This window comes from Lagenorhynchus albirostris, chromosome 19, assembly GCF_949774975.1.
Source record: "Lagenorhynchus albirostris chromosome 19, mLagAlb1.1, whole genome shotgun sequence".
NCBI classification, from domain to species: Eukaryota; Metazoa; Chordata; class Mammalia; order Artiodactyla; family Delphinidae; genus Lagenorhynchus; species Lagenorhynchus albirostris.
In genome coordinates this window covers 46,789,618-46,815,779 of record NC_083113.1, presented here as the reverse complement: position 1 = coordinate 46,815,779, position 26,162 = coordinate 46,789,618, and the positions used below count along the sequence as shown (strand labels likewise).

General features: G+C 42.2%; 1 protein-coding gene across 2 annotated transcripts in view; it reads right to left on the bottom strand.

Annotated features, from left to right (window-relative positions):
* Positions 1-26,162, bottom strand: part of HYDIN (HYDIN axonemal central pair apparatus protein) — a 354,255-nt gene that overhangs the window by 124,316 nt on the left and 203,777 nt on the right. The window contains exons 24-29 of one of the 2 annotated variants that reach the window (XM_060129934.1): positions 15,476-15,595; positions 14,735-14,816; positions 12,995-13,114; positions 12,542-12,751; positions 10,197-10,334; positions 727-904 (exon numbers count right to left, since the gene is read on the bottom strand). In XM_060129934.1, coding sequence (XP_059985917.1) covers positions 727-904; positions 10,197-10,334; positions 12,542-12,751; positions 12,995-13,114; positions 14,735-14,816; positions 15,476-15,595 — 848 coding nt within the window. Of the gene's footprint in view, positions 1-726; positions 905-10,196; positions 10,335-12,541; positions 12,752-12,994; positions 13,115-14,734; positions 14,817-15,475; positions 15,614-26,162 lie in introns of both variants that reach the window. The other variant, XM_060129933.1, reaches the window with a different exon arrangement.

Sequence of the window (26,162 nt, the reverse complement as noted above, 5' to 3'; positions counted from 1 at the left end):
GCTTAGGGAATGTAGATTTCAAAGAGCTTGAAGAGGGTTCATGAAGAAGAGTGAGAAGTTCCTCTTGACTCTTCATTCTGTAGTCCATGTCAGGAAGAAAGAGCCAGAGTCAGTCTGTGGCTAAAAGAGCTGCTGGGGTGAGCTTCAGGATCTGCCAAGACAGAAATATTCTGATACAGAGGGATGGCTCTGGGTGCCAGATGTTACCCAGAAAAGCCTTGGCTAAGGATGTGGGCAGACAACTGATAAGTCTAAATTAGCCTCCAAACTGTACTGCCAGCATAAGGGGTTGGAACCTTAGCTGCCTTTCTGTACAGTTTATATTGATATTTTGAGAACTGTATTCCTTGCAGTACAATCAGGCTTTGCCTTCTGAATGGCCATCTGTGAGTGACAACTCAGTGAGAGAGTGCAGTTGGAAGGAACATGTGATGGAGGAAAAGGCTTTTGGAAGTACAATGTCCTGATCCCTCTTTAAGTAATTTAATGATGGCAAAATTGGCCAGGGGTCTTAATTTGGAACTACCATGGACCCTATCTTGTCTTACTCATCTCAGGTCACCAAGTCAATTTCAACTCTTGACGTTTTTTGCAATTCAGGAATAACACAAAAGGGAACTTGTGAGGACTGCCAAACAAATAATGCGAGTTGCCATCAACCTTATAATAAGCAGCTAAAACACATCTTGTCATCCAGTGGGGAAATACTATAGAGGGCAGAAGTACCTTTGAGGTTCCTGGGGAGATCGACGCAGATTCGGGGAAAGATTCCCTCTCCACTCAGAGTAATATTTTCTGGGTCCAAGTGGGCAATCTGTATCTGGAAGCTCCTTTGAAAGATCTCAGGTACTCCAGGCAAGTAGTAAACCTTCAACACCTGCTCTTTATGGGAACCGATAAAACCCTATACAGCAGAAAGATGGGAGAGAATTTTAAGATTTACGTAAAATTTACGTAAAATTTATGTAAAATTTACAATGGACTCTTGCTTCTGGCAGTTTGATGGACTAGATAATCCCAAGGGCCTAGTGTGCTAAATTGTCCACTCACATTCCTCCTCCAAGATTCATTCCTATGAAGGTACGAGAAAATGACAAACAATAGAAAAATAGGCAGCATATGTGGGCACGCATTTCATAAAAGAGGAAACAGAATGGCAAACAAACAGTAAAGCTGCTTATCCTTATAAGTAACCAGGGAAATGCAAATTAAGATCATAATAAAAAAATTTTAAACCATAAGATTGGTAAAGTTTGCCAAATTTGGTAAGACTATGCACCAAAAGAAACTCACATTTCAACACATCTGGTGGGAATGTCAATGGAAAAAATCACTGTGAAAACTGCTTTAGTGGAGATAGCTTCAAAATGGTGGAGGAGCAAGACGTGGAGATCACCTTCCTCCCCAAAAATACATTAAAAATACATCTACGTGAGGACCAGCTCCTACAGAACACCTACTGAACGCTGGCAGAAGACCTCAGACTTCCCAAAGGCAAAAAACTCCCCACGTACCTGGGTAGGGCAAAAGAAAAAAGAAAGAGACAAAAGAATAGGGATGGGACCTGCACCTCTGGGAGGGAGCTGTGAAGGAGAAGAAGTTTCCACACACTAGGAAGCCCCTTCACTGGTGGAGATGGTGGGTGGGCAGGGGGAAGCTTTGGAGCCACGGAGGAGAGCGCAGGTGCAGAGGGCAAAGCAGAGAAATTCCCGCACAGAGGATCGCTGCTGACCAGCACTCACCAGCCTGAGAGGCTTGTCTGCTCACCCGCCAGGGCAGGCAGGGGCTGGGAGCTGAGGCTCGGGCTTTGGAGTTCAGACCCCAGGGAGAGGACTGGGCTTGGCTGCCTGAACACAGCCTGAAGGGGGCTAGTGTGCCACAGCTGGCCGGGAGGGAGTCTGGGAAAAAGTCTGGACCTGCCTAAGAGGCAAGAGACCATTGTTTTGGGGTGCGCGAGGAGAGGGGATTCAGAGCACCACCTAAATGAGCTCCAGAGATGGGCGTGAGCTGTGGCTATCAGCACAGACCCCAGAGACGGGCATGAGATGCTAAGGCTGCTGCTGCAGCCCCCAAGAAGCCTGTTGCAAGCACAGGTCACTATCCACACCTCCCCTCCTGGGAGCCTGTGCAGCCCGCCACTGCCAGGGTCCCGTGATCCTGGGACAACTTGACCAGGAGAACACACATCGTGCCTCAGGCTGGTGCAACATCACGCCGGCCTCTGCCGCTGCAGGCTCACCCCGCATTCTGTACCCTTCCCTCCCCTGGTCTGAGTGAGCCAAAGCCCCCTAATCCGCTGCTCCTTTAACCCCCTCCTGTCTGGGTGAAGAACTGATGCCCTCCGGCAACCTACATGCAGAGGTGGGGCCGAATCCAAAGCTGAACCCCAGGAGCTGTGCGAACAAAGAAGAGAAAGGGAAAACTCTCCCAGCAGCCTCAGGAGCAGAGGATTAAATCTCCACAATCAACTTGATGTACCCTGCATTTGTGGAATACCTGAGTAGACAATGAATCATCCCAAAATTGAGGCGGTGGACTTTGGGAGCAACTGTAGACTTGGGGTTTGCTTCCTGCATCTAAGTTGTTTTCGGTTTTATGTTTACCTTAGTTTATTATTTAGAGCTTATTATCATTGGTAGATTTGTTTATTGATTTGGTTGCTCTCTTCCTTTATTTTTTTTAATATATATATTTTTCCTTTTCCTCCTTTTGTGAGTGTGTATGTGTATGCTACTTTGTGTGATTTTGTCTGTATAGCTTTGCTTTCACCATTTGTCCTAGGGTTCTGTCTGCCCGTTTTTTTTTTTGTTGTTGTTGTTTTTTAGTATAGTTTTTAGCACTTGTTATCATTGGTGGATTTGTTTTTTGGTTTGGTCGCTCTCTTCTTTCTTTCTTTCTTTCTTTTGTTACTTTTTAAAAAATAATATATTTTTTATTTTAATAACTTTATTTTATTTTATTTTTCTTCCTCCCTCCCTCCCTCCCTCCCTCCCTCTCTCTCTCTCTTTCTTTCTTTCTTTTTTTTCCTCCCTTTTCTTCTGAGCCGTGTGGCTGACAGGGTCTTGGTGCTCTGCCCGGGTGCCAGGCCTGAGCCTCTGAGGTAGGAGAGCCGACTTCAGGACACTGGTCCACCAGAGACCTCCTGGCCCCAAATAATATCAAACGGCAAAAGCTCTCTCAGAGATCTCCATCTCAATGCTAAGACCCAGCTCCACTCAATGACCAGCAAGCTACAGTGCTGGACACTCTATGTCAAACAACTAGCAACACAAGAACACAACCCCACCCATTAGCAGAGAGGCTGCCTAAAATCATAATAAGGTCACAGACACCCCAAAACATACCACCGGAGGCAGTCCTACCCACCAGAAAGACAAGATCCAGCCTCATCCACCAGAACACAGGCACCAGTCCCCTCCACCAGGAAGCCTACATGACCCACTGAACCAACCTTAGCCACTGGGGGTAGACACCAAAAACAACAGGAACTATGAACCTGCAGGCTGTGAAAAGGAGACCTCCAAACATAGTAAGTTAGGCAAAATGAGAAGACAGAGAAACACACAGCAGATGAAGGAGCAAGGTAAAAACCCACGAGACCAAACAAATGAAGAGGAAATAGGTAGTCTACCTGAAAAAGAATTCAGAGTAATGATAGTAAAGATGACCCAAAATCTTGGAAACAGAATAGACAAAATGCAAGAAACGTTTAACAAGGACCCAGAAGAACTAAAGAGCAAACAAACAATGATGAACAACACAATAAATGAAATTAAAAATTCTCTAGAAGGAATCAATAACAGAATAACTGAGGCAAAGAACAGATAAGTGACCTGGAAGATAAAATAGTGGAAATAACTATCACAGAGCAGAATAAAGAAAAAAGAATGAAAAGAATTGAGGACAGTCTCAGAGACCTCTGGGACAACATTAAATGCACCAACATTCGAATTACAGGGGTCCCAGAATAAGAAGAGAAAAAAGAAAGGGACTGAGAAAATATCTGAAGAGATTAGAGTTGAAAACTTCCCTAATATGGGAAAGGAACTAGTCAGTCAAGTCCGGGAAGCACAGAGAGTCCCATACAGGATAAATCCAAGGAGAAACACGCCAAGACATATATTAATCAAACTATCAAAAATTAAATACAAAGAAAAAATATTAAAAGCATCAAGGGAAAAACAGCAAATAACATACAAGGGAATCCCCATAAGGTTAACAGCTGATCTTTCAGCAGAAACTCTGCAAGCCAGAAGGGAGTGGCAGGACATATTTAAAGTGATGGAAGGGAAAAACCTACAACCAAGATCACTCTACCCAGCAAGGATCTCATGCAGATTTGATGGAGAAATTAAAACCTTTACAGACAAGCAAAAGCTAAGAGAATTCAGCACCACCAAACCAGGTTTACAACAAATGCTAAAGGACTTTGTCTAGGCAGGAAACACAAGAGAAGGAAAAGACCTACAATAACAAACTCAAAACAATTAAGAAAATGGTAATAGGAACATACATATCGATAACTACCTTTAATGTAAATGGATTAAATGCTCCAACCAAAAGACACAGACTGGCTGAATGGATACAAAAACAAGACCTGTACATATGCTGTCTAGAAGAGACCCACTTCAGACCTAAGGACACATACAGACTGAAAGTGAGGGGATGGAAAGAGATATTCCATGCAAATGGAAATCAAAAGAAAGCTGGAGTAGCAATTCTCATATCAGACAAAATAGACTTTAAAATAAATGCTATTACAAGAGACAAAGAAGGACACTACAGAATGATCAAGGGATCGATCCAAGAAGATATAACAATTGTAAATATTTATGCACCCAACATAGGAGCACCTCAATACATAAGGCAAATGCTAACAACCATAAAAGGGGAAATTGACAGTAACACAATCACCCCTTTAACACCCCTTTCAACAACAGACAGATCATCCAAATTGAAAACAAATAAGGAAACACAAGTTTTAAATGATACATTAAACAAGATGGACTTAATTGATATTTATAGGGATAAATTGGGAGACTGGGATTGACATATACATACTACTATACATAAAACAGATAACTAATACAGACCTATTGTATAGCACAGGGAACTCTACTCAGTACTCTGTAATGGCCTATGTGGGAAAAGAATCTAAAAAAAAAGAGTGGATATATGTATATGTATAACAGAATCACTTTGCTGTACACCTGAAACTAACACAACATTGTAAATCAACTATACCCCAATAAAATTTTTTTTTAAATTCCAAAAAGGAGCCAACATTGAAAAAAAAAACTAGGGAAAAATGCTAGTATAGGTTCAAGCTATTTAGAAGTGTTTTAAAAGTCATTTTTGAAGGGGCCTCATAATTTTGAACGTATTTTATTGTTTTTTGATGTTACAAGTAATATATATTCTTTGAAGAAAAATTAGAGCATGAAGACAAGAAAAAATTTAATGAAGATCACTAGTGCTTACTACTGACACATAAATAATGATTAACACTGATTGGTGGATATCAATCCATATTTTATTTAAATACACACCCACACACACCATGGGGGTCCATGAGTCCACTAGTGTTAATAAACTTATCTCCAACCCTCAAAGTGCCTGTGACAGTTAAAAATCATTGCCATCCGCAGCGGTTGAGAGTCCGCCTGCCGATGCAGGGGACACGGGTTCGTGCCCCGGTCCGGGAGGATCCCACATGCCGCGGAGCGGCTGGGCCCGTGAGCCATGGCCGCTGAGCCTGCGTGTCCAGAGCCTGTGCTCCGTGACGGGAGAGGCCACAACAGTGAGAGGCCCGCATACCTCAAAAAAAAAAAAAAAAGTCATTGCCATCATTTCTATGAGAAGCCATTGCCTCATTCTCTTGCTTCCCTTGGCCTCCACTCTCTCACTTCCTTACACGCTATCTGCTTCACTGAACAGAACTGAGCCTTGTCACCAAATTTCACAATGCACTCACTCACATGAAGCATTTTATGAAATTTTGCACATTTTATGGAATGTGTGAGTGTGAGTGTGTATGTGGGGAGTGTTATAAGGTGGAGTCAAATTGCAGTGCGCAGTGTTTCCCAGGATTCACCCTCCCATGCTCATTCTCTCTTCTCCTCACCCCTCTCTTGAGCAATCCATAAAATTCTCTTGTTTCCTACAAAATTCTCTTTCTTCCTGCACTCAGTGCCCTGGAGGGTAGTGGGGTGGGTCTCAGCTTTTATCTTTAGCAGTAACAACGTAGTTTTCCAATAACCAATAGTTCTCTCATGTTATTCTGGTGGAAAATTTTTCTCTATCTAGTTATATGTTCAAGCATTCATGTACACTGCAGGACTCTGTAAACATTTGTTTTCATTTTAAGAATCTGGCCTTATAGCAGGAAATCTGGTAAATATAGAAAAGAAAAAACATACAGAGAAAAAAATCCCATTCGGAACCATAAAAACAACGTCCAGTTCAAAAGAAGGGGGAAGTACAAAAAAGAGTTAACATAGCAGTCCTAAAACTGCTACTCTTAGAAAGGCCTGCTTGCAAAGTTGGTAAGAATGGCTCACTGTGCCTCAACTTTTTTGTGCAAACAACTATGGTTTATGCTGAACACCTGTTTTCTTTCTGGGAGACTGGAATTTTGGTATGCGCCAGGCAGAGGGTGTCTGTGTGACTGGGCCCCACTGGCACTGAGTCTCCAGTGGGCTTCTGTGGTAGCTCTCATATTGTGTAGTCACAGCTCATTGCTGGGGAATTAGGAGCATCTTGCGTGACTCCACTGGGAGAGAATTCTTGGATGCCTGCGCCGGGTTTCTTCTGAACTTTGCTCCATGTGCTTCTTCCTTTTGCTGATTTTACTTGTATTCTTTGGCTGGAATAAATCATAGTCACCAGTACAACTTATTGGTGAGTCCCCCTAGAGAATCGTTAAACCTGGGGGATGATCCTGGGGACCCATGACACAGTGATGATTCTGAGGAATAAGAGCAAATATATTCTATGAGTTCCTATAAGAAAGAAGAAAAAGTAAGATAATATCTAATCCATTGTATCAATGAGATTCAAGAAGCCACCGTGTGTAAACAGCAGGAGCAGAGAGTCAGGGACAGGGAGTAACCCCAAACCAGGAAAAAGTATATGGGGATGAAAAATCCTCCTACTTCTGGTTCTGAAAATGCTGGTGACTGCACTGTTATAGCTCCCTCTCATGCTACAAGTGTAAGGATATTCTGTATAAGGCCCAACAACAACAAAGGCAACAACAAAACTCTCTTTCAATATATAGTGAGCTTGAAAGAAAATAGATCCTCTGATGTGAAAAAGAAACAGATGGAACCTAGCCAGTGTGGTTAAGTGCAGAGCCTTTACTTGGTGACCATGGGTGACATCAGACCCAACTACAGTTCCTACCACCCAAGGACTGAAATAGAGAGATGCAGCCTGGACCCATGTGAGGTGGGCACACAGGGCAAATCCCTGCACGAGGCTGGAGCCATGAAGGGCAGCCACTCCTGTTATTTCTCTGCACTTCAGGGAAGAATCAAGGAAGCTTGTATCTCTCTGGGATCCTAGGTGGGGAAAATATGTATCCCATGGGATACAGAATGCTCAAGCCTGTATCATGCATGTGCATGGAGTCTTCACACACACTGACAGATCACTGTGGTTAATCCAGGTCAAAACATTAACTCAAGTAAAGCAACTATACTCCAATAAGAAAGAAAACAAACAAACAAACAAAACATTAACTCAAAATCTGACCCCTTGGGGTACCTGGCAAAAACAACTGCAACACTACTGTAGCACCACCCTGCAATCCAGGGTGAATGAGGCTGTCACAGAGAAAATGGTGTCAGTGGAAGATGATCCCAAGTCAAAAATTACATATCATACAGGGAAAGCATTGATAATGAAAGAGAGTTAACAGTCACACAAATAGGAATAATGGCATCCCTAATAACTCAATTAGAATAACTTAAAAGAATCTACAAAATGATTAGTGATAAATGAAGAAATTAAAATCCCAGTGAAAGAGGTGAATAACAGGTGGAATTTTTGTAATGAAAAATATGATCACTGAAATTAGGAATGCAGAATAGGGTTAGGAATGCAGAGTAGGGTTAGGAATGCAGAGTATAAACAGTAGATCATACTCAGTTGAAAAGAAAATTAGTTAACTGAAAGAGCTGAGGTAATTATCTTGAATGCTGTTTAGAGAGATAAAGAGTAAAGAGATACACATGTGACATATAGGTTTAGAAACATGGACAGAATGAGAAGGTCCAACATATGTCTAAAAGTTGCTTTAGCAGAAAGGACTGGAGAAAATAGGGGAGAAGCAATACTTGAAGATATAATAAATGAAAGACATATCCTCAGAGTGAAGGAGTGAACCCACAGCCAAAGAAAAAGATATACTTGTGATTACTATGAAATGTATAGAACTGAACCACAATAAAAACACAATATACCAAACCTTGTGAAAGATAGCTAATATGGTACTTCGAAAGACACAATATTAATACCAAAGAAGAATTCAAAGTAAAAAGCATTAAAAGGGAAGAAAGTGGCAATTTAAAATAGATAAAATATACAGTGCAGGATGAACACTTAATAGTCATTAAATCTTGTGTGTTAAATAAGACAGAAATGAAAATGGATAAAACAAAAATTTATATATTTTTTATATACCATTTTTAGTCTTTTATATACCAAAACCCTTTATAAACCATTCTTAGTCTTAGAAAACTTTTTATATACCATTCTTAGTCTTAGAATAATTAAACAGAAAAAGGGATACAAGATTTGGATAATATAATTTAATAGAGGTTAATTTAATAAAGATTCATCATAATCTGCATTCTACAGTCCAGACAACATTGTTTCCAAACATTCACTGGTATTAAAAAATCATTTTAGACCACTAAAATATATTAACAAACTAATAAAAGTAGGAATTCAGAAGGTCATATTACCTGGCCATGATATGAAAAACTCAGTATTAACTTCACATTAACAAGAGTTTCAATAACAAAAAGAAAAAGCTGAGTCATTTGGAAATTTGAAAAAGAGAAAAATATACTTTAAAATTACACTTGTAGATAAAACTACAATTCTAGACAACTTAGAAAATAATTAAAATTATAATGGTTGATATTAAAATGTATGAAATATGCAAAGTTAACTTCCTTTTTTCAATCTATAAGTTTCTTTAAAATTATGAGATGGAGCTAAAGGTGTACTGAGGCAAATGTGTACTCACATTTTTTCATTATTAATTAAGAAAGAAAGAAAAGTAGGCATTCAACTTAGGAAGAACATAAAAGTAAAATTCAAAAGAATATCTAAGACAAATTGGAAAAAGAAGAATTAAAAGGGAGTTGACTTAATAGACATTAAGATGTATTTTAAAGCTATAACACTTAAAATAGTATATTATGGATGTTGGTACTGGCAAACAGATCAATAAAGAACAGAGAAACTAGCAATAGACCCAAATATATGTGATAATTTAGGGGAAGAATAGACTCTATCATCCAAGATGACAGCACTTTTATCTTTGGATTGTAAGATGATGAACAATTATAATTTCATTCTTTATCCTTTTTCATATCTTTCAATTTTTCTATAACAATTATGTATTATTTTCATGATGAGATGAACTTGACAAAAATTCCTTAAAACTGTTAGATTAACATAATATGTACAAGGAACCATCTCTTCCATTTGCTTCTAAAACCAATACGGCTCACTGCAGTCTACTGGTGTTTTCACTACTGCTAACAAAAAGCTGCTTTTATTTGTTGTAGTCAGAGTAGAGCAGGCCCTTGGCTTCAAGGAATTACAAGGGAAGTGTGAGGACATAAGTGGAAATAAACTATTCTTATAATCATGAAAAAAAAATCCATGGGATTGTATATCTTGTTCATTGTTTAACCCCTGGTGCCTGAACAGTGCCTGGCTAATGGAGGACACACTAAATAGTGGTTTAATGAATGAAGGAAGGGCTTGGATATATTTATTTTTCTTGTCTCTGAGAGCTTGTTAGTTTTAATTAAAAAAAAAAAATCACACCCATAATCCTGGCAGTGAATGTTTAGCACAATCTCAGCTCCTGGGGTGTGGCTTGCAGGTTTGGGTTTGGGCCCCTCCTACCATCATCAGGTGGCCGTCATGGGTTGGGGGGGGGATGGGCTACTTACTGAGAGAGGCTGGATGAGTGGCACTCCAGGCAGAAGGTTGTCTGGCGAAGACTGGGGGTCAGTCAGAACGCTGAACTCAAAGCCAACTTTCCCAGTGTTCTTGAGTGTGATTTCACTCTCTGTGACATGGTCGAACAGCTTGAGAGGAGAAGAAGGAGAAGAGTGACTCCTCTGTCACCCACCCTCTGGGATGCTGCTGTCATCCTGACAAAGGCAGGGAGACAAGCATGTCTCACAGACACGGATTTCGTTTTCCATGAGGTAGATGCTGGCCAATCCACGTTTCAGTATCACAACCAGGTGCCTACTGGGTGGGAGGAGCACTAGACCCTGGAGACTGGCTCTGTCTTAGGTCTTCTAACAACTAATTTAGTTTAGTACGGCTGTGGGGTGAGCATTTCACCTTCCTGAACTTCTGATTTCTTCCCCACAAAGAACTCATATTAGAGGATCTTAAAGTAAGCTTTTTTATATTACGAAGATTTGCTTTTTTAGATAAGATTTGAGTTCAGAATTTTCTAGAATGAATTTTTCTATTTTTATGGAGAGACAGGGGAGTAATAGGCCAGCCATATTCTTTTTCCTGAGATTTTGCTAACATAATTCAGAGGGTCCAATAACCACAAACTGAAGCCACTTCGGGGGCTCTTAGGACAAACTAGGGGAAGAACTAGTTGCTACAAAGGAAGCACTCTGAGCTGAGCCAAAACCAATTGCCCAGAAGACCCTGGAGATAAGGAGTGAAAGACAATTCTATTTGGTCAAAGTAATGCACAAGGTGCCAATAGGTGTTAGGTGAATTTGATTTTAGGCACAATCTTTAACCTGTAAACATATATGTACACACACAATTCAGTAATAATACTGAATAATAAAAAAAAATTAATGCAGTGGCTATATAATGGGGGGGTCTAATTCCCGTTCATATTTGGTAGGAGATATGGTATCTGAGTACATAACACAAATTCTAATTGGGGAGAGAAGTTGTACAGACATGGAATTAACTGACAATTATTCCAAAGCAAGATTTAGAAAGTACATTATATTATGGCAAAGACTCTAAGTGCCAAGAGAATATAGTGTAAGAGGAAGATAACTGAGGGATGGAGTTGAGCTGGGTCTTACAATATGTGTGACTTTGGAGTTGGCAGAGCGGAGGATGAGATAGATAATATAATAGGAAAAATGGAAGCAGAAAGGGCTGGGCTGCATTAGGGCCAGTAAACCAGCTTGGCCATAAATGAATGAGCAGTTTATAATGGGAAATTATGAGAAACAAAGTTTAATATGTAAGGAGCATCAGTTAATAGAGGGGCTTAGGACACCCTTACTCAGGTGGAGGAACCTGGCTCTGATCCACAGTGACTCATGATTGAAGGCCTTCTCTGACTCAGGCACAGTACTGACCAGACACTTTACTTAGGTAACCATAACCATCTGGTGAAATAGGAATTGCTGCCCCAATCCTGTTTTAGAGATGAGGGATACTGAGACTTGGAGAGGTTAGGTTATGTGCCCAAGGTCACAGTCAGTAGGGAGTAAAAGTAGGATAACATCCCAGTTCTTCTAACTACAAAACAATACTCTTTTCTCTATGCAATCATTTTTGCTCTTTTCCCAAGGTAATTTTGGGAAAATCTACCTGGCAATGATATTTAGATCAGTTTTTGATAGAAGCCAGAAATGCACTGTAATCCCTTGCTTCCATGGGTCCGTGGACCAGCAGCATCAACATCACCTGGAAACTTGTCAGAAATGTGGACTCTCAGGCTCCACCCTGGACCTACTGAATCAGAATCTGGACTTGAACAAGATTCCCAGGTGATTCGTATGCACATCACAGCTTGAGAAGAACTGCTGTAATAATTTAGGCATGGCTTGAGATCCTGCAGTGTGATAATCGCAGTGGTGATGGGAAGGAAAACCAACTCAGAGGAATTATGCTTGATGAATTAGCAAACCCCGGGCCTGTAAGGATGTGGGGAGCTGAAGGACAGAATGCAGTGGAAAATTCCTTGGAGTTCGTAAACTCAAGGGACTGAGAAGGGAGTAGTCCTATTGAAAGAAACAAAGAGGGTGGAATGGGCTTTTGGACTGAGAATAAAGATGCAAATTTTAGGGTCTAACATGCAGAATTTGAGGAGACAATGAGAAAAGCAAGTGAAAATGTCTGGCAAATGGCTGGCAGTGGGGGGATGATCAGGCTTAGGAAGCAGCTTAGGGGTCAAGGATAGGGGTGATGGTGAGACTATGCTGACTGGGGTTCCAGGAGAGATGAGAGCACAAAGACTATGACCGACGTTTAAGGCAAACCCAGAAAATCTCCTCCCGATGGCTGGCAATACCTGTAATCCACAGTTAATGTCCTTGGTGTCAAAGGAATAGTGGACCAGGGAGGCCTCTCCCCTTAGTATTATCTCATAGGTGGGCCCTCCTTCCACTTCACACAGAGCTTTAGCCTGTGCAATGATGTCACAGTGTCCGTAGAAGGCGAATGATATCTGGTGGCTACTGTGTGGCCGCAGCACTCCATAGAGAGGCAAAATGTCAAACACCTGCAGAGAAAGTCATTCCATATGAGAGTCTGCAAAGGGCAAGCTAAAGTTCAGCCAATTTACAGATTGACTCCTGACTTTACCTTGTTTGACACCATGAAAGGTGACTAGCCTAGCACCCTGAAAATACATGATGATAAGGCAGTAACAGTGCTCGGGCAAATTTAAATTTCTAACTTGGGGCAGGGGTTCAGTAAGAAGAATTGTATCAGATGACTCTAGGGCCCATGAGGTGTTACTTACTTCTTCTATCCCAATGGAAAACATTTCATCCCGTTTAAAGATCCACGGCGATTCCTGAAACTCCGCCTGACTCTGGTTTGTGTCTATTCTTTCTGTTTCAGCAGAGTTCATTTTTAATCCCTGGGAATTAGAAGTGTGAGGAAAAACTTGCAAACATTCATAATTTGTCATCAACGTGCTCCTCCCCCTAGCTGATAGAAAAATGAAGTATGTTGTATATATTTTTTAAATAGCACTTTTTTTTTTTCCTATGGAGATAATTGGGGAGGTGTCCAAGATGTATGTACAAGGATGTTTACTTCAGTGTTTTCTGTAATAGCAAAACTTTGGAAGTAAACTAAATACCTATCACTAGGGGATCACTTTACATGAAGTGTGTGTGGTACTGCTATCCATGGAGGATGATGCAGTGTATATTTATAAACCAGGGATGATGTGCACAGCATATTACTGAGTAAAAAAGCAGTTCCATTTATGTACTATTACACAGGCCTATGCATCACACCTGCAAGTGTGAGTGTGCTTAAATTCACTCAGAGATCTGCATATGCAAATAGAGATATCTAGGAGGTTATTTGCTGAAATTTTTCTATGAATGGTGGGATTTTGAGAATTTTTGCTTTCATGTTTCTGTATTCTTGAATTTTCTATGACATCTTTCAAAATATATACAAAAGAAAAGAATTAACATTTAAAAGACAAGTGTTTTATATGCACACACATACTTATTCTAAAAAATGTGGAAAATACAGAAAGCTTCAAAGAAAGAAATACAAATCCATCATTAGATTATTCTGCAGATATAAATGTGTGTGTATATAGTGTGAGTATATATGTATATATATTTGCATTCTGATTTTTTCAGTTAACATTATAGCATGAATGATACCGTCCCATATGACTAAATATTCTTTACAAGCATCATTTAAAATACTTTAAAAAACAGAACATGTAGTATTTTTTACTTAATATATCAGAGATTGCTCCAAATCAGTAAAGAGAGAACTTTTTCATTTTCTAAAATGGATTTCATAGTACTGCCTTGTGCAGATGTAATTTAGTTTATTTGACCAGTCTCCTACTAGGGGAATTAAGTCGTTTCTAATTTTTCTTGCTTTTACCAACAAAGCTGCAGTGTACAAGGATAGTTACACGTCTTTATGTAAACGTAAAGGTGCATCTGGAGAATAATATTTTAGCAGAGGAATTGTGCATTTTAAATTTTGATACACCTGCCAGATTACATGTCAGAGAGGCTACACCAATTCATACTCCTACCTACGAAGTGTGAAAATGCTTGCTTTCCCCGACTCTGCCAATATTGAGACAAACCTTATTTAAAAGATTGCATATTATCATGGACATACAGTAATTTTCCTAATTTTTTGCTATTTCTAAACTTTTAACACACACCTTTGTACATACATCTTTGTATTTCTGATGATTTCCTTAGGCCATCATTCTAGAAGGAGAATTTTAAGAGTATGAATTTGTAAACTCTCTCAATCTACTCTTTGTTTTTACTATGGAAGACAGTTCTCCTTTTGTAGCCTCTATCTAGGGGCTGGGAAGAGCACAAGATCGCCAAGGTTAGAGGTAAATGGCTTTTCCATTACAGAGAAAATCTATTTGCTGAGGTGTCTGGGTTCTCACTGAGGTGTTGGTTCTGTCGGTGTTTGGTTGGGAAGGAACCCGGATAAAGATGTGCAGCCCACCCGCCCCAGGGAAAGGAAACCATACATCTGAGACCGCCATGATGGACACCTGTGCTTTTTTGGTCTCTCTTTCTTCAGATCCAACTTCTTCATCCACAAGGATAGTCCTGGGGGGTTTAATGAAATGTGGAGAATCACTCATTTGGCAAGCATCACAACACAGTTTTCAGCTGCATGATGGCCCTGTCTTCCTCTCCCTTCTACGGCGCCCCAAAGAATAAGTGGGGTTCTCATTCAAGGGACACGTTTCTCAAGGGTCAGCTGGTCAGTGCTCTGTTACTACCTGCCCCCAAACATGCAGTCTAGGGCATCAAACTCGTCCATTTTCCATAGGCCCCAACCCTTCTTTTCCTGGGCTATCAAGCCCTTGTCTGACTTACAGAAAGTTCTCAGAAGCTCTGGCAGTTCTTCAGACAACTTGGGTGTGTCCCCAAGGCCGGAACATTTTATTGTGAGCATATAACACATGGCCAATTGTCATATCCTTTTCTGCTTTCTACCCTTGACCTGACCCTGGCTTGGCAGATGGAGAGGGCAACATGATCAGAAGGGCTCAGTCCCTCAGGACTCAGGAGGCTATGATTCCCTGAGAGCAGAGATGACTTTCAACTCTGTATCCCAGATGCCCCCTCCAGGGCCTAACACAGAGAAGGCACTCATTAAACTGCTGGAAGAATACATGAAAGACGAGTTTGAGAATGTAAGTCAGTGTAGAGAAAAGAATGCTATTTAAAGAAATCCATTCTGGCTTTGCCTTTGCACTTACTTAACAAAATCACTCAGATCCATCTCAGGGGACTCTATTGCTGGGACTGCTGCCAAGCTGACAGATGCCGAGGTTACTGGGATGGATTCCACCTGGGACAGGGGGGCACTGTAGGGCTTCCTTGGCCACATCACAAACCTACAGAGGCATGGGGATGGAGGGAAAGAGTCACATCAGCTGTTGCAAGTCAGTGCCAGGGTAGGCTCTTGGTTTCTAAGGCCAAACTCCAAATCCTAGACGAGGCCGGTTGAGAAGGGACTGCCCTACACCCTCTCTTGGATTTACCTTCTTCAAATCATAACTGAGGTTTCAGTTTTTCCAAAAGTTTGCTGACCACCCCCTCCCAGTCTGGGTCCAGTGTCTTTCCTCTGAGAACCCACGGCCACCGGGTTTCTCCTCTCACACTTGTTTTTCCCCTTCCTGCTAGACTGCGAGCCCCCTGAGGACTTGTATCTAATACGCCATCTAACACAGTGCCTGGCCTGCAGGGGGCACTCAGCATGGCTAGGAAAGAATGAGTCACCAGGGCTCCTGCTCCCAGATAACCAGAAAGCAGGATGAGGATGCGAGGCACTCACTCTCGGGGCCTGTTAGTGAGGGCTCAGCCTTTGTGGGACCCATCATGCTTGCTCTGGGTGCCTGGACTGCTCCACCCTGGTCCTGGCCCTGCGTTTGCTTTGCTGCCACTCCAATTCTCAGAGCAGAGGGCCGAGGGGGAAATTGGTGACTGCACCAGCTGGTGCTGAAGCCCTTATGTCCAGGTTTCACTGAATTGACGTCATAAAGGCCAAAGTGGTGGGGTCGCCCCCATTCTTCCCGTTTCCCCAGGGTGCATGTGGCTTTTTTAGGGACTCCTCCCCTCCCCCATCTTAGGCCCCCTTATATTAATTTCAACCCAATTTCACTTTGATACATTCTTGCCCCAGATGCTCTCTACTTTTTCTCAGAGGCTCAGCAGAAATGTTACCTATTATATGAAGGTCCCACCACTCTCCCATCTTCCCATTTGAAGAACTTTTTCCTCCCTCTGAAGTTTCACAGCATTTCATGCGCACATCTTTTAGGATACTGTCCACTGTCTACCACGTACCTGAGTACCACTACCAGGCATTCGACTACCAGCTTCATGATTTCTGCCCTGTTGAGTATCATTTAATAAATCTATTTTATTGAGGTATAATTAACATACACTCATTTTAAGCATACAGTTTGATGAATTTTTGCAAATACATATATACCAGTGTAACCACTACCATATTAATATACAGAACACTTAAAAAGTTTATCATCAGGCTTCCCTGATGGCACAGTGGTTAAGAGTCTATCTGACAATGTAGGGGACATGGGTTCGAGCCCTTGTCCAGGAAGATCCCACATGCCATGGAGCAACTAAACCTGAGCATGACAACTACTGAGCCTGCGCTCTAGAGCTCGCGAGCCAAAACTACTGAGCCCACGTGCCACAACTACTGAAGCCTGGGTTCCTGGAGCCCGTGCTCCGCAACAAGAGAAGCCACCATGATGAGAAGCCTGCGCACTGCAACGAAGAGTAGCCCCCACTCGCCACAACTAGAGAAAGTCCGCATGCAGCAACAAAGACCTAACGCAGCCAAAAATAAATAAATAAAAAACATTAAAAACAAAGAGAAATGTATTTGAAAAAAAAAGTTTATCATCTTAAAAAGTTCCCTTGTAGCTGGAGGAATCAGACTCCCTGACTTCAGACTATACTACAAAGCTACAGTAATCAAGACAATATGGTACTGGCACAAAAACAGAAACAAAGATCAATGGAACAGGATAGAGAGCCCAGAGAGAAACCCATGCACCTATGTTCAACTAATCTATGACAAAGGAGGCAAGGATATACAATGGAGAAAAGACAGTCTCTTCAATAAGTGGTGCTGGGAAAACTGGACAACTACATGTATAAGAATGAAATTAGAACACTCCCTAACACCATACACAAAAATAAACTCAAAATGGATTAGAGACCTAAATGTTAGACTGGGCACTATAAAACTCTTAGAGGAAAACATGGGAAGAACACTCTTTGACATAAATCACAGCAAAATCTTTTTTGATCCACCTCCTAGAGTAATGGAAATAAAACCAAAAATTAACAAATGGGACCTAATGAAACTTCAAAGCTTTTTGCACAGCAAAGGAAACCATAAACAAGACGAAAAGACAACCCTCAGAATGGGAGAAAATATTTGGAAACGGATCAACGGACAAAGGATTAATCTCCAAAATATATAAACAGCTCATGCAGCTCAATATTAAAAAAACAAACAACCCAATCCAAAAATGGGCAGAAGACCTAAATAGACATTTCTCCAAAGAAGGCATACAGATGGCCAAGAGGCACATGAAAAGCTGCTCAACATCACTAATTGTTAGAGAAATGCAAATCAAAACTACAATGAGGTATCACCTCACATCAGTTAGAATGGGCATCATCAGGAAATCTACAAACAACAATTGCTGGAGAGGGTGTGGAGAAAAGGCAACCCTCTTGCACTGTTGGTGGGAATGTAAATTGATACAGCCACTATGGAGAAGAGGATGGAGGTTCCTTAAAAAACTAAAAATAGAATTACCGTATGATCCAGCAATCCCACTACTGGGCATATACCCAGAGAAAACTATAATTCAAAAAGACACATGCACCCCAATGTTCATTGCAGCACTATTTACAATAGCCAGGTCATGAAAGCAACCTGAATGCCCATCGACAGACGAATGGATAAAGAAGATGTGGTACATAGATACAATGGAATATTACTCAGCCATAAAAAGGAACAAAACTGGGTCATTTGTAGAGACGCGGATGCATCTAGAGTCTGTCATACAGAGTGAAGTAAGTCAGAAAGAGAAAAACAAATATTGTATATTAATGCATATATGTGGAATCTAGAAAAATGGTACAGATGAACTGGTGTGCAGGGCAGAAATAGAGACACAGATGTAGAGAACAAACGTATGGACACCAAGGGGGGAAAGCAGTGGGGGGTGGGCGTGGTGGTGTGATGAATTGGACTATTGGGATTGACATGTATACACTGATGTGTATAAAACTGATGACTAATAAGAACCTGCTGTATAAAAAATAAATTAAATTAAATTTAAAAAATAAAATAAACGCACACACACACACACAAGTTCCCTTGTGCCCCTACCAGTCAACTCCTCCCCCTCCCCCACCCCTGGCTCCAGACAAACACTCATCTGCTTTCTATCACTATAGATTAAGCTATGCCTACAGTTTCATATAAGTGGAATCCTAAATATGTACTCTTTTGTGTCTGACTTCTTTTGCTCAGCATTTTTGAGAATCATCTATATTGTAGCAAGGAGCAGTAGCCTCTTCTCTTTTTTTTTTTTTAACACTGAGCAGTATTCCAGAGTATGGATGATGACTAGCGTGTTTAACCATCTTCTTGTTGATGGACACCTTGGCTTTTTCCAGCTTTTAATAACATGAATAAAGTTGCTAAGAACAATTGTGTAGAAGTTTGTGTGGACATATGTTCTCATTCCTCTTAGGTAAATTCTGAGGAAGGGAAATGCTGGATTGTATAGTATTTGTATAACATTATAGGAAACTGCCAGTTTTCCAAAGTGGCTTTACACCAATTTACACTACCACCCACAGTGATGAGAGCTCCGGCTGGTCCACATCCTCACCCACACTTGGTATTCAGTCTTTTAAATTATAACTATTCAAATGATTATGTAGTGATAGCACATTGTGGTGTTAATCAGTAGGCTTATTTTAAAGGAAAATTTTATATCATTACTATAAGTTAAAAACCAATTTTATCTACCATATTTAGGAAAATCAGTATGATGGGAAAAATTAATGTTACTATTTTCTTGCCTGGTGAAGACTCTGCGCTGACTCCCGCTTGCTCTTTTTAAGAAGTGAGATCAGTTCAGATTCCCCTTGGGGAATCACTGGGCTAGCACCATCTAAGAACTGTGAGCTCTTGGAGGGCAGGGTCCAAGGTATTCCCTCTTTACAGCTCACATAGGCCAGGGTCTTATACATAGGGCATGAGCTCAATATCTGAGCATCTGATTGAATGGATGGATGGATGGTTGAATGAGAACAGGTAAGCAGCATGCAGGGTAATCTGGCTATTCTGCACCTCCACCTCCACCCCATCCCCACCTGGGATGGCCTCAGAGAAGAGTAGAAAAGCTCTTTTCATCTTCTTGCACAAACTTCCATTTGTCTTCTTCCAGGTCAGGTGCCTCTAGTTCACATTATCTTAGGCTGAAATCACACCATTCTGGGCAGAGGACACAGGGGCTGGGTGCTGGGAAGCTCATTAAAGATTCCTGAACCTCATCCTTGGGTAAATTCTGATTTGGCAGGTCTCAAGTAGGGCCCAGGAGTTAGGTTTCTAACAGTCTTCCCAGGTAATTCTACTGTACAGCCAAATTTAGGACCCGCCATGGGTAGGAAGGGCCAGAGGACGGCTAAGGGCTGAAGCTGGTAATTAATCTGGGGCATTCACTCAGCCTTACCAGCTAGGGACCGAGAAGATCAGCAGAGGATGATTCGGAGCACTTATTAAATCACCCCAGGGCAGCAGAGACACCTGGGGAGACTCTGCCAGATCACTGCCCCACATAACAGCACTCTCATCCAACATTTGCACCCCCCTGGGATGTTGTGCTGAATGAAAAAAAAAAAAAGCAAATGGGGAATATCTGAAAAGGAAAAATACGAAGCTGTAGAGTGTCTTCAGACCTGAGGAAAAACAACACCTCAGCTGACAATGACACCTGGACAATGGGGAAGCGAGAGGTCTTTTGGAAACAAAGGAGACCAGTAAAGCAGCCCAGCTGCTAATAGACAGCAGACAGAGAAACCTTCACCATAATGAAGGCTTTAACTTATCAGTAAAATGGAAAACCTGCTCCAAAGAATTGAAATAGAATGTTGGTAGAGTTTTTTGGATCAGATTTTATTTTACTCTCAGGAACAGATGATTACTTTCCTGTTATGCTAACCCAAACGGGATTAGATTCGGTTATTTTTAAAAGAATGCATAGCAAACAAGGAAAATCAATACTGCTCCAGTTCCAGAGCTGCCCATATCAGAATCACAGGAGGAACCAGCAAAGAAACCCTCCCTTAAGCTGTGACAGAACTGCGTGAATGTCAGACACACTGCCCATCAGCCACACTGGTTTGGGCTCAGCAGTCTCCCTCCCCATAGTTTATTTTCAATTCTTGGGTAAGGATCAATACAATCTTTTGTGTTAAAAATTAAAAGAAGTCCACCACTCTTGTTTCCGGGTCTCCCTTCACTGGAAGCAGTGTTGCATCAAAATAAAACCCCAAAGAACAGGCTTGTGTTTCAGTTAATGTCGTGTGTTGTGTTTCAGACCACACTTGGAGATGGAATGGTGTATGTCGCACATCTGCTGAATTCTCTGCAGTGCAGCCAAGGTCTCAAAAAAAGGTGGGGGCAGCCTTATAGTAAACACTTTTAATTCGTTGATTCATTGCACCTGGATTCTGGGAACATCCATACAGAGGGTGCAAAGGGCCACTGGCTGGATAAAAAGGTCCTTCAGGTGTGTTTTGTTTGGCTCATATGTTGTTTAATATTTTTTTGAAATTACTGACAGCAGCAGATGCTGTTGGTGCACAGACTAGGTCCCCTTCACTAAGACGACGCACCCATCCCCTAGGTGCTGTGGGTGTTGGCTGCACCTTTCTCTGGAGCACTGCCCTGGCTCAGCAGGAGCTGCCTCACCCACCCTGAGCTGCCTGGGAGCTGTTTTTCGCCCCACTACAGTCTGAGTAACTTGAGTCTCAGCTACTCCGTGTGTCCCACCAACTTCCACCTCAGCACGGGTGGCCAGTTGGAAGCATTCTGGGACATAATAAAGGGCTAAGGCAGGCTGTCTTCCATGTGTGTATGTCTGCATTTCGCTCCTCCTGTTCATGTGGCAGAGCTGGAACGTGCTGATGGGGAAGGCGCTGAGCCAGTCCCATCTGTTTCATCTGTCATTTGCTTCCCGAAGTGGGAAGATCAGCAAGTGTAAGACCACAAATATGGAAAAGTGGCTGGAACTTTGTGTTTGTGCTCAGAGAGGCTCAAGCATTTGCCTACTTTTAACATGATTTAAAGTGATGATTATAATCTGCCCCCTTTACAAGCGGGAACTGGGGGGGCCTATCTAATCTGGAGGAGGCTTATGATGTGTAGAGTCAGAGGAAGGGAGGGAGGGAAAGAGGTAGAGAGAGAGGGGTTTGAGAAAATTAGAGAAGCAGAGGTTAGACAGCTGAGAGGAAGAATGGCAATGTGAAAAACCACCTGATAAGGTCTAACAGGTAAAGACGTGTGGTTTGCTGAACGTGGCACACAGATTAAACATTAAAAGCAATGGAAGTAGGAGGTGTAACTGTAGGAGAAAATATCTCGACAATGAAATCGGTCATACTGAATAGCACACATTCGTAACCTTGAATTGCTGAAACTCAGACTGGACCTCTGAACCGCTAAGACCCCTGACAGGAGACCAGCGGCTGCTGTGGGTCATTTTCTCATTTTGATATCCAAATAGGCGGAGGCTGGGGAGCAGGAGGCTTGACCTTGAAGGGCCTTGTAAGCCTCACTAAGGAGTTGGCTTTATCCTCAGGAAAATGGAGAGTCTTCCCAGAGGTTTTAAATGGGGAAGGGAAATGATCTGAAAAGTTCACTTGGGCTGCAGAAGGGAGCATGGATTAGAAGGGGACAACCCTAGAATGACCAAAACTCTGAACCATGCTGTAAACAGCGATGGAAAGCATAACCTAATGGGATGTTCTGTTTTTTTATGATTTTTTAAAAAATAAAAATCAGGAAGCCCACATAGAAAACAGTGTTAGAAATCCAGAAAAAAGATAATGGCAGCCTTGGTCAAGGAGGTCGAAGGGGAGATGGAGATGGAGTGGGAAGTTCCAGTGCATATTAGCAGGTGGAATGGCAGGACCATGGCCCTGGGGTGAGGAGCCCATCCTGAGAGACCACAGCCCGAGGTCTATCCCCACCTACTGCCACATCCCCAGCCTGTCCATGAGCAAGGTTGGGTGGCTGGCTAGCCAGAGGGATGGAAATAAGAGAACAGTGGAGCAGAGAGTAGGGGTCACCACAATCACTCGGGCACCTATGCTCCCCCTACATTTGCTGTTTGTGCCTGTCAACCTCCCGTGCCCAATGCCAGCAGGAAGAGGTGTGCGAAAACAGTAAAAATAAAGTGACAGGAGGAGGATGGGCACCTCTCCTGTCCCCGTGGCTGCTAGGCCCCTGTCCTGCCACGCCTGCCTCCACCGCTGGATAGCCCTGACTGCCACCCACCGCTTCTCTAGTCTTCTTCTTCTCCATCCTCCTCCTCTCCCTCATCACTGTCAACATCACTGTCAACACCATCATCTGCTTCCATTTGGCACGCACACGCTTCCTCAGATGGAAAGCAGCCTGCCTTAGCTCTTTATTATATCCCAGAATGCTTCCAACTGGCCACCCGTACTGCAAGTTGGTGGGACATAACTGAGCAGCTGAGACTCAAGTTACTCAGACTGTAGGGGGGTGAAAACCGTATTTTTAAAGGTTCTCAAAAGGAGATGCAGTTGGAGCTTTTAGAACAATGGTTCTCACTGCAGCTGTCCATTGGAACCACCTGCAGAACTTTAAGAACCACTTCCCAACGTCCAAAACTGTAAGAAATAAATGTTTACTGTTTTAAGCCACCCAGTCTCTGGTATTTGTTATAGCCGTCCGAACAGACTAAGACAGGCCCCAATAAAGTAACTGCAGCCAACAATTCTTCATCACTTACTCTCTACCAGGTATTATATTAAGCACTTACTAAGGACTGCCTAGTTAAATCTTCACCACAGCTTGATGAGGTAGGTCCTATGATGGTCTCAGTCTTCAGATGACAAAACTCAGAAAGCAAGTAAGTGGCTGAGCTAAGTTAGCCTGGCTCCAAATCTCATGCTCTTAACAGCTTTACTGGACAGTCTACCTGGTCAACAAGAGAAGGCTTCTCCTTGGTTACTTCATGCCATGCCACGCCCAAGGCAGTGACTCAAAAAGTAGTTATTTTTCATCCTAAAAGTAACTGGAAGCCGCAACATAAGGAACATACAATGTATTGTCTAGAAGCTTTCTTTGTTAGAAAAGGGACCCATCCTGATTGTATCTAGATAAGGAAAAGCAAGACATAGTTTACCTTGTCCCTGAAATGACTTCCTACAGAGAGTTTTGCTGCAAGGTGAGTAGTAGAGGGATGTGCCCAGAATTTACCTCGAAGCTCTCCAGAGGGATTTCTGTGAGAAACGACCACTTCTATAAAAGTTCCAGAAGGTGTCTCCACTGCTACATGCTCTTAGAAAGGCTGCCGAACAGGTGGGCTGTGAAATCTCCCTTATAATCAGCTTCAAAGCTCTTCAGAAATATTTTCAACACAGGACAGTTTTTAAAGTCAATTTCTTTCAATGTCTGGCCTTCAGTAGACAGAGCTAGCTTTGGGGGGGGGGGCGTTAATTAATACAAACATGTGGATAAATCAGATCACTATACAAAGCAAGCAGACATCATCCTAACTCAGGTTCAGATATGCACTGATAACTTTCCACTGATTTCCTTAGAAGCCAGCTTAGTTCACAGTGAATATCTAAAAGCCTGATGCCCTCCACTGAATTTTGAGACATTGGGAAGATGCCTTAAAAAGAATGAATCTTATAATAAGGTAACTAGAGTTCTATAATAACATAAAAGCTGTATAAGAAGTTTTATAACACTCAAAATGGAAATGAAAAACAGCCCAATTCATTTCTCTAGGGGGTAACAAATATCTCAGGAAATTGGACTAAACTGAACTGCAAATAGAAGCAGACTACGTGATCCCTAACATGGTGATCACTTTTTTTTTTTGTGGTACGTGGGCCTCTCACTGTTGTGGCCTCTCCTGTTGTGGAGCACAGGCTCCAGACGCGCAGGCTCAGCGGCCATGGCTCACGGGCCCAGCCGCTCAGCGGCATGTGGGATCTTCCCAGACCGGGGCACGAACCCGTGTCCCCTGCATCGGCAGGCGGACTCAACCACTGCACCACCAGGGAAGCCCATGGTGATCACTTTTAAGTTAAATATGAAGAGAGTGAAAGGTCTCCCTCTTCTTGGATTTAAGTCACTTGAAGGCTCACTACAAAGACAGGAACTTGTTTCTGGAAGCTCAGACTTGATACATGGTGTGCAGCCCTCCCATTAGTCCCAGAGGCTAATCTGACCCCCTGGTCAGATAAATTAGCTGGCCTATCACAGCAGGAGAGGAGATTCTAGATGGATGGGCTATGGGAGGCCTGGGTGATGGAGGGCCTGGGGGGCTTCCAGGGGCATCAGCATGGAGGATAAGCAGGTCTGCTGGGGGTCAACTTCACACTGTTCTCTTTCATAAGGGGCTTCAAATTTACCAATAATGTTACATTTATAATGGGGGTGATAAGACGTGGATGTTCAATTCATTATTATTCTTAAGCTATGCGCATGTGTTATACACACTTTGGCCTGCATGATGTAATTTCACAACAAAACAAGAGTGGATGTCAAGGAACACTGTGGAGTGAGAAAGGGCCTCAATTTGGTAATGAAATCATCACTGAACTTCCAGAGAGGCAGTTTCAGCTAAGTGAGGGGCCAAAAGCCAGCTTAAGTCAAATTAGGGAGTGAGAGGGGTGACTAGTGTATTGTTTTCTTCTGTTTCCTTGTACAGAGATGGTGATGATGCAAGAGGATTAAGAGAAGGGCTATCAAAGATGTGGAGCACTTGTACCGAGGGCAAAGGTCTAGAGAGCTTATATCCCAAAAGATATATATATATTTTTTCCTTTTTCTCTCTTTGTGACTGTGTATGTGATTTTGTCTCTATACCTTTGCTTTTACCATTTGTTCTAGGGTTCCCATTTGTTCTAGGGTTACCATTCGTTCTAGGGTTCTGTCTGTCCTTCTTTTCTTTCTTCTTTTTTTTTTTTTTAAGTATAGTTCTTAGCACTTGTTATCATTGGTGGATTTGTTTTTTGGTTTGGTTGCTCTTTTCTTTCTTTTTTTAATTACCTTTAAATTTTTAACAATTTTTAATTTTTTATTTTAATAACTTTATACCTTTCCTCCTTCCTTCCTCCATCCCTCCCTCCCTCCCTCCCTCCCTCCCTTCCTCTCTCTCTCTCTCTCTCTCAGTCTCTCTCTCCCCACCCCCCCCTCTTTCTTTCTCCCTTTTCTTCCGAGCCATGTGTCTGACAGGGTCTTGGTGCTCTGGCTGGTGTCTGGCCTGTGCCTCTGAGGTGGGAGAGCTGAGTTCAGGATATTGATCCACAAGAGACCTCCTGGCTCCACGTAATATCAAATGACAAAAGCTCGCCTAGAGATCTCCATCTCAATGCTAAGACCCAGCTCCACTGAATGACCAGCAAGCTACAGTGCCGGACACCCTATGCCAAACAACTAGAAAGACAGGAACACAAGACCACCCATTAGCAGAGAGGCTGCCTAAAATCATAATAAGGGCACAGACATCAAAAACAAACCACTGGATGTGGTCCTCCCCCCAGAAAGACAAGATCCATCCTCACCCACCAGAACACAGGCACCAGTCCCTTACACCAGGAAGCCTACAAAACCCA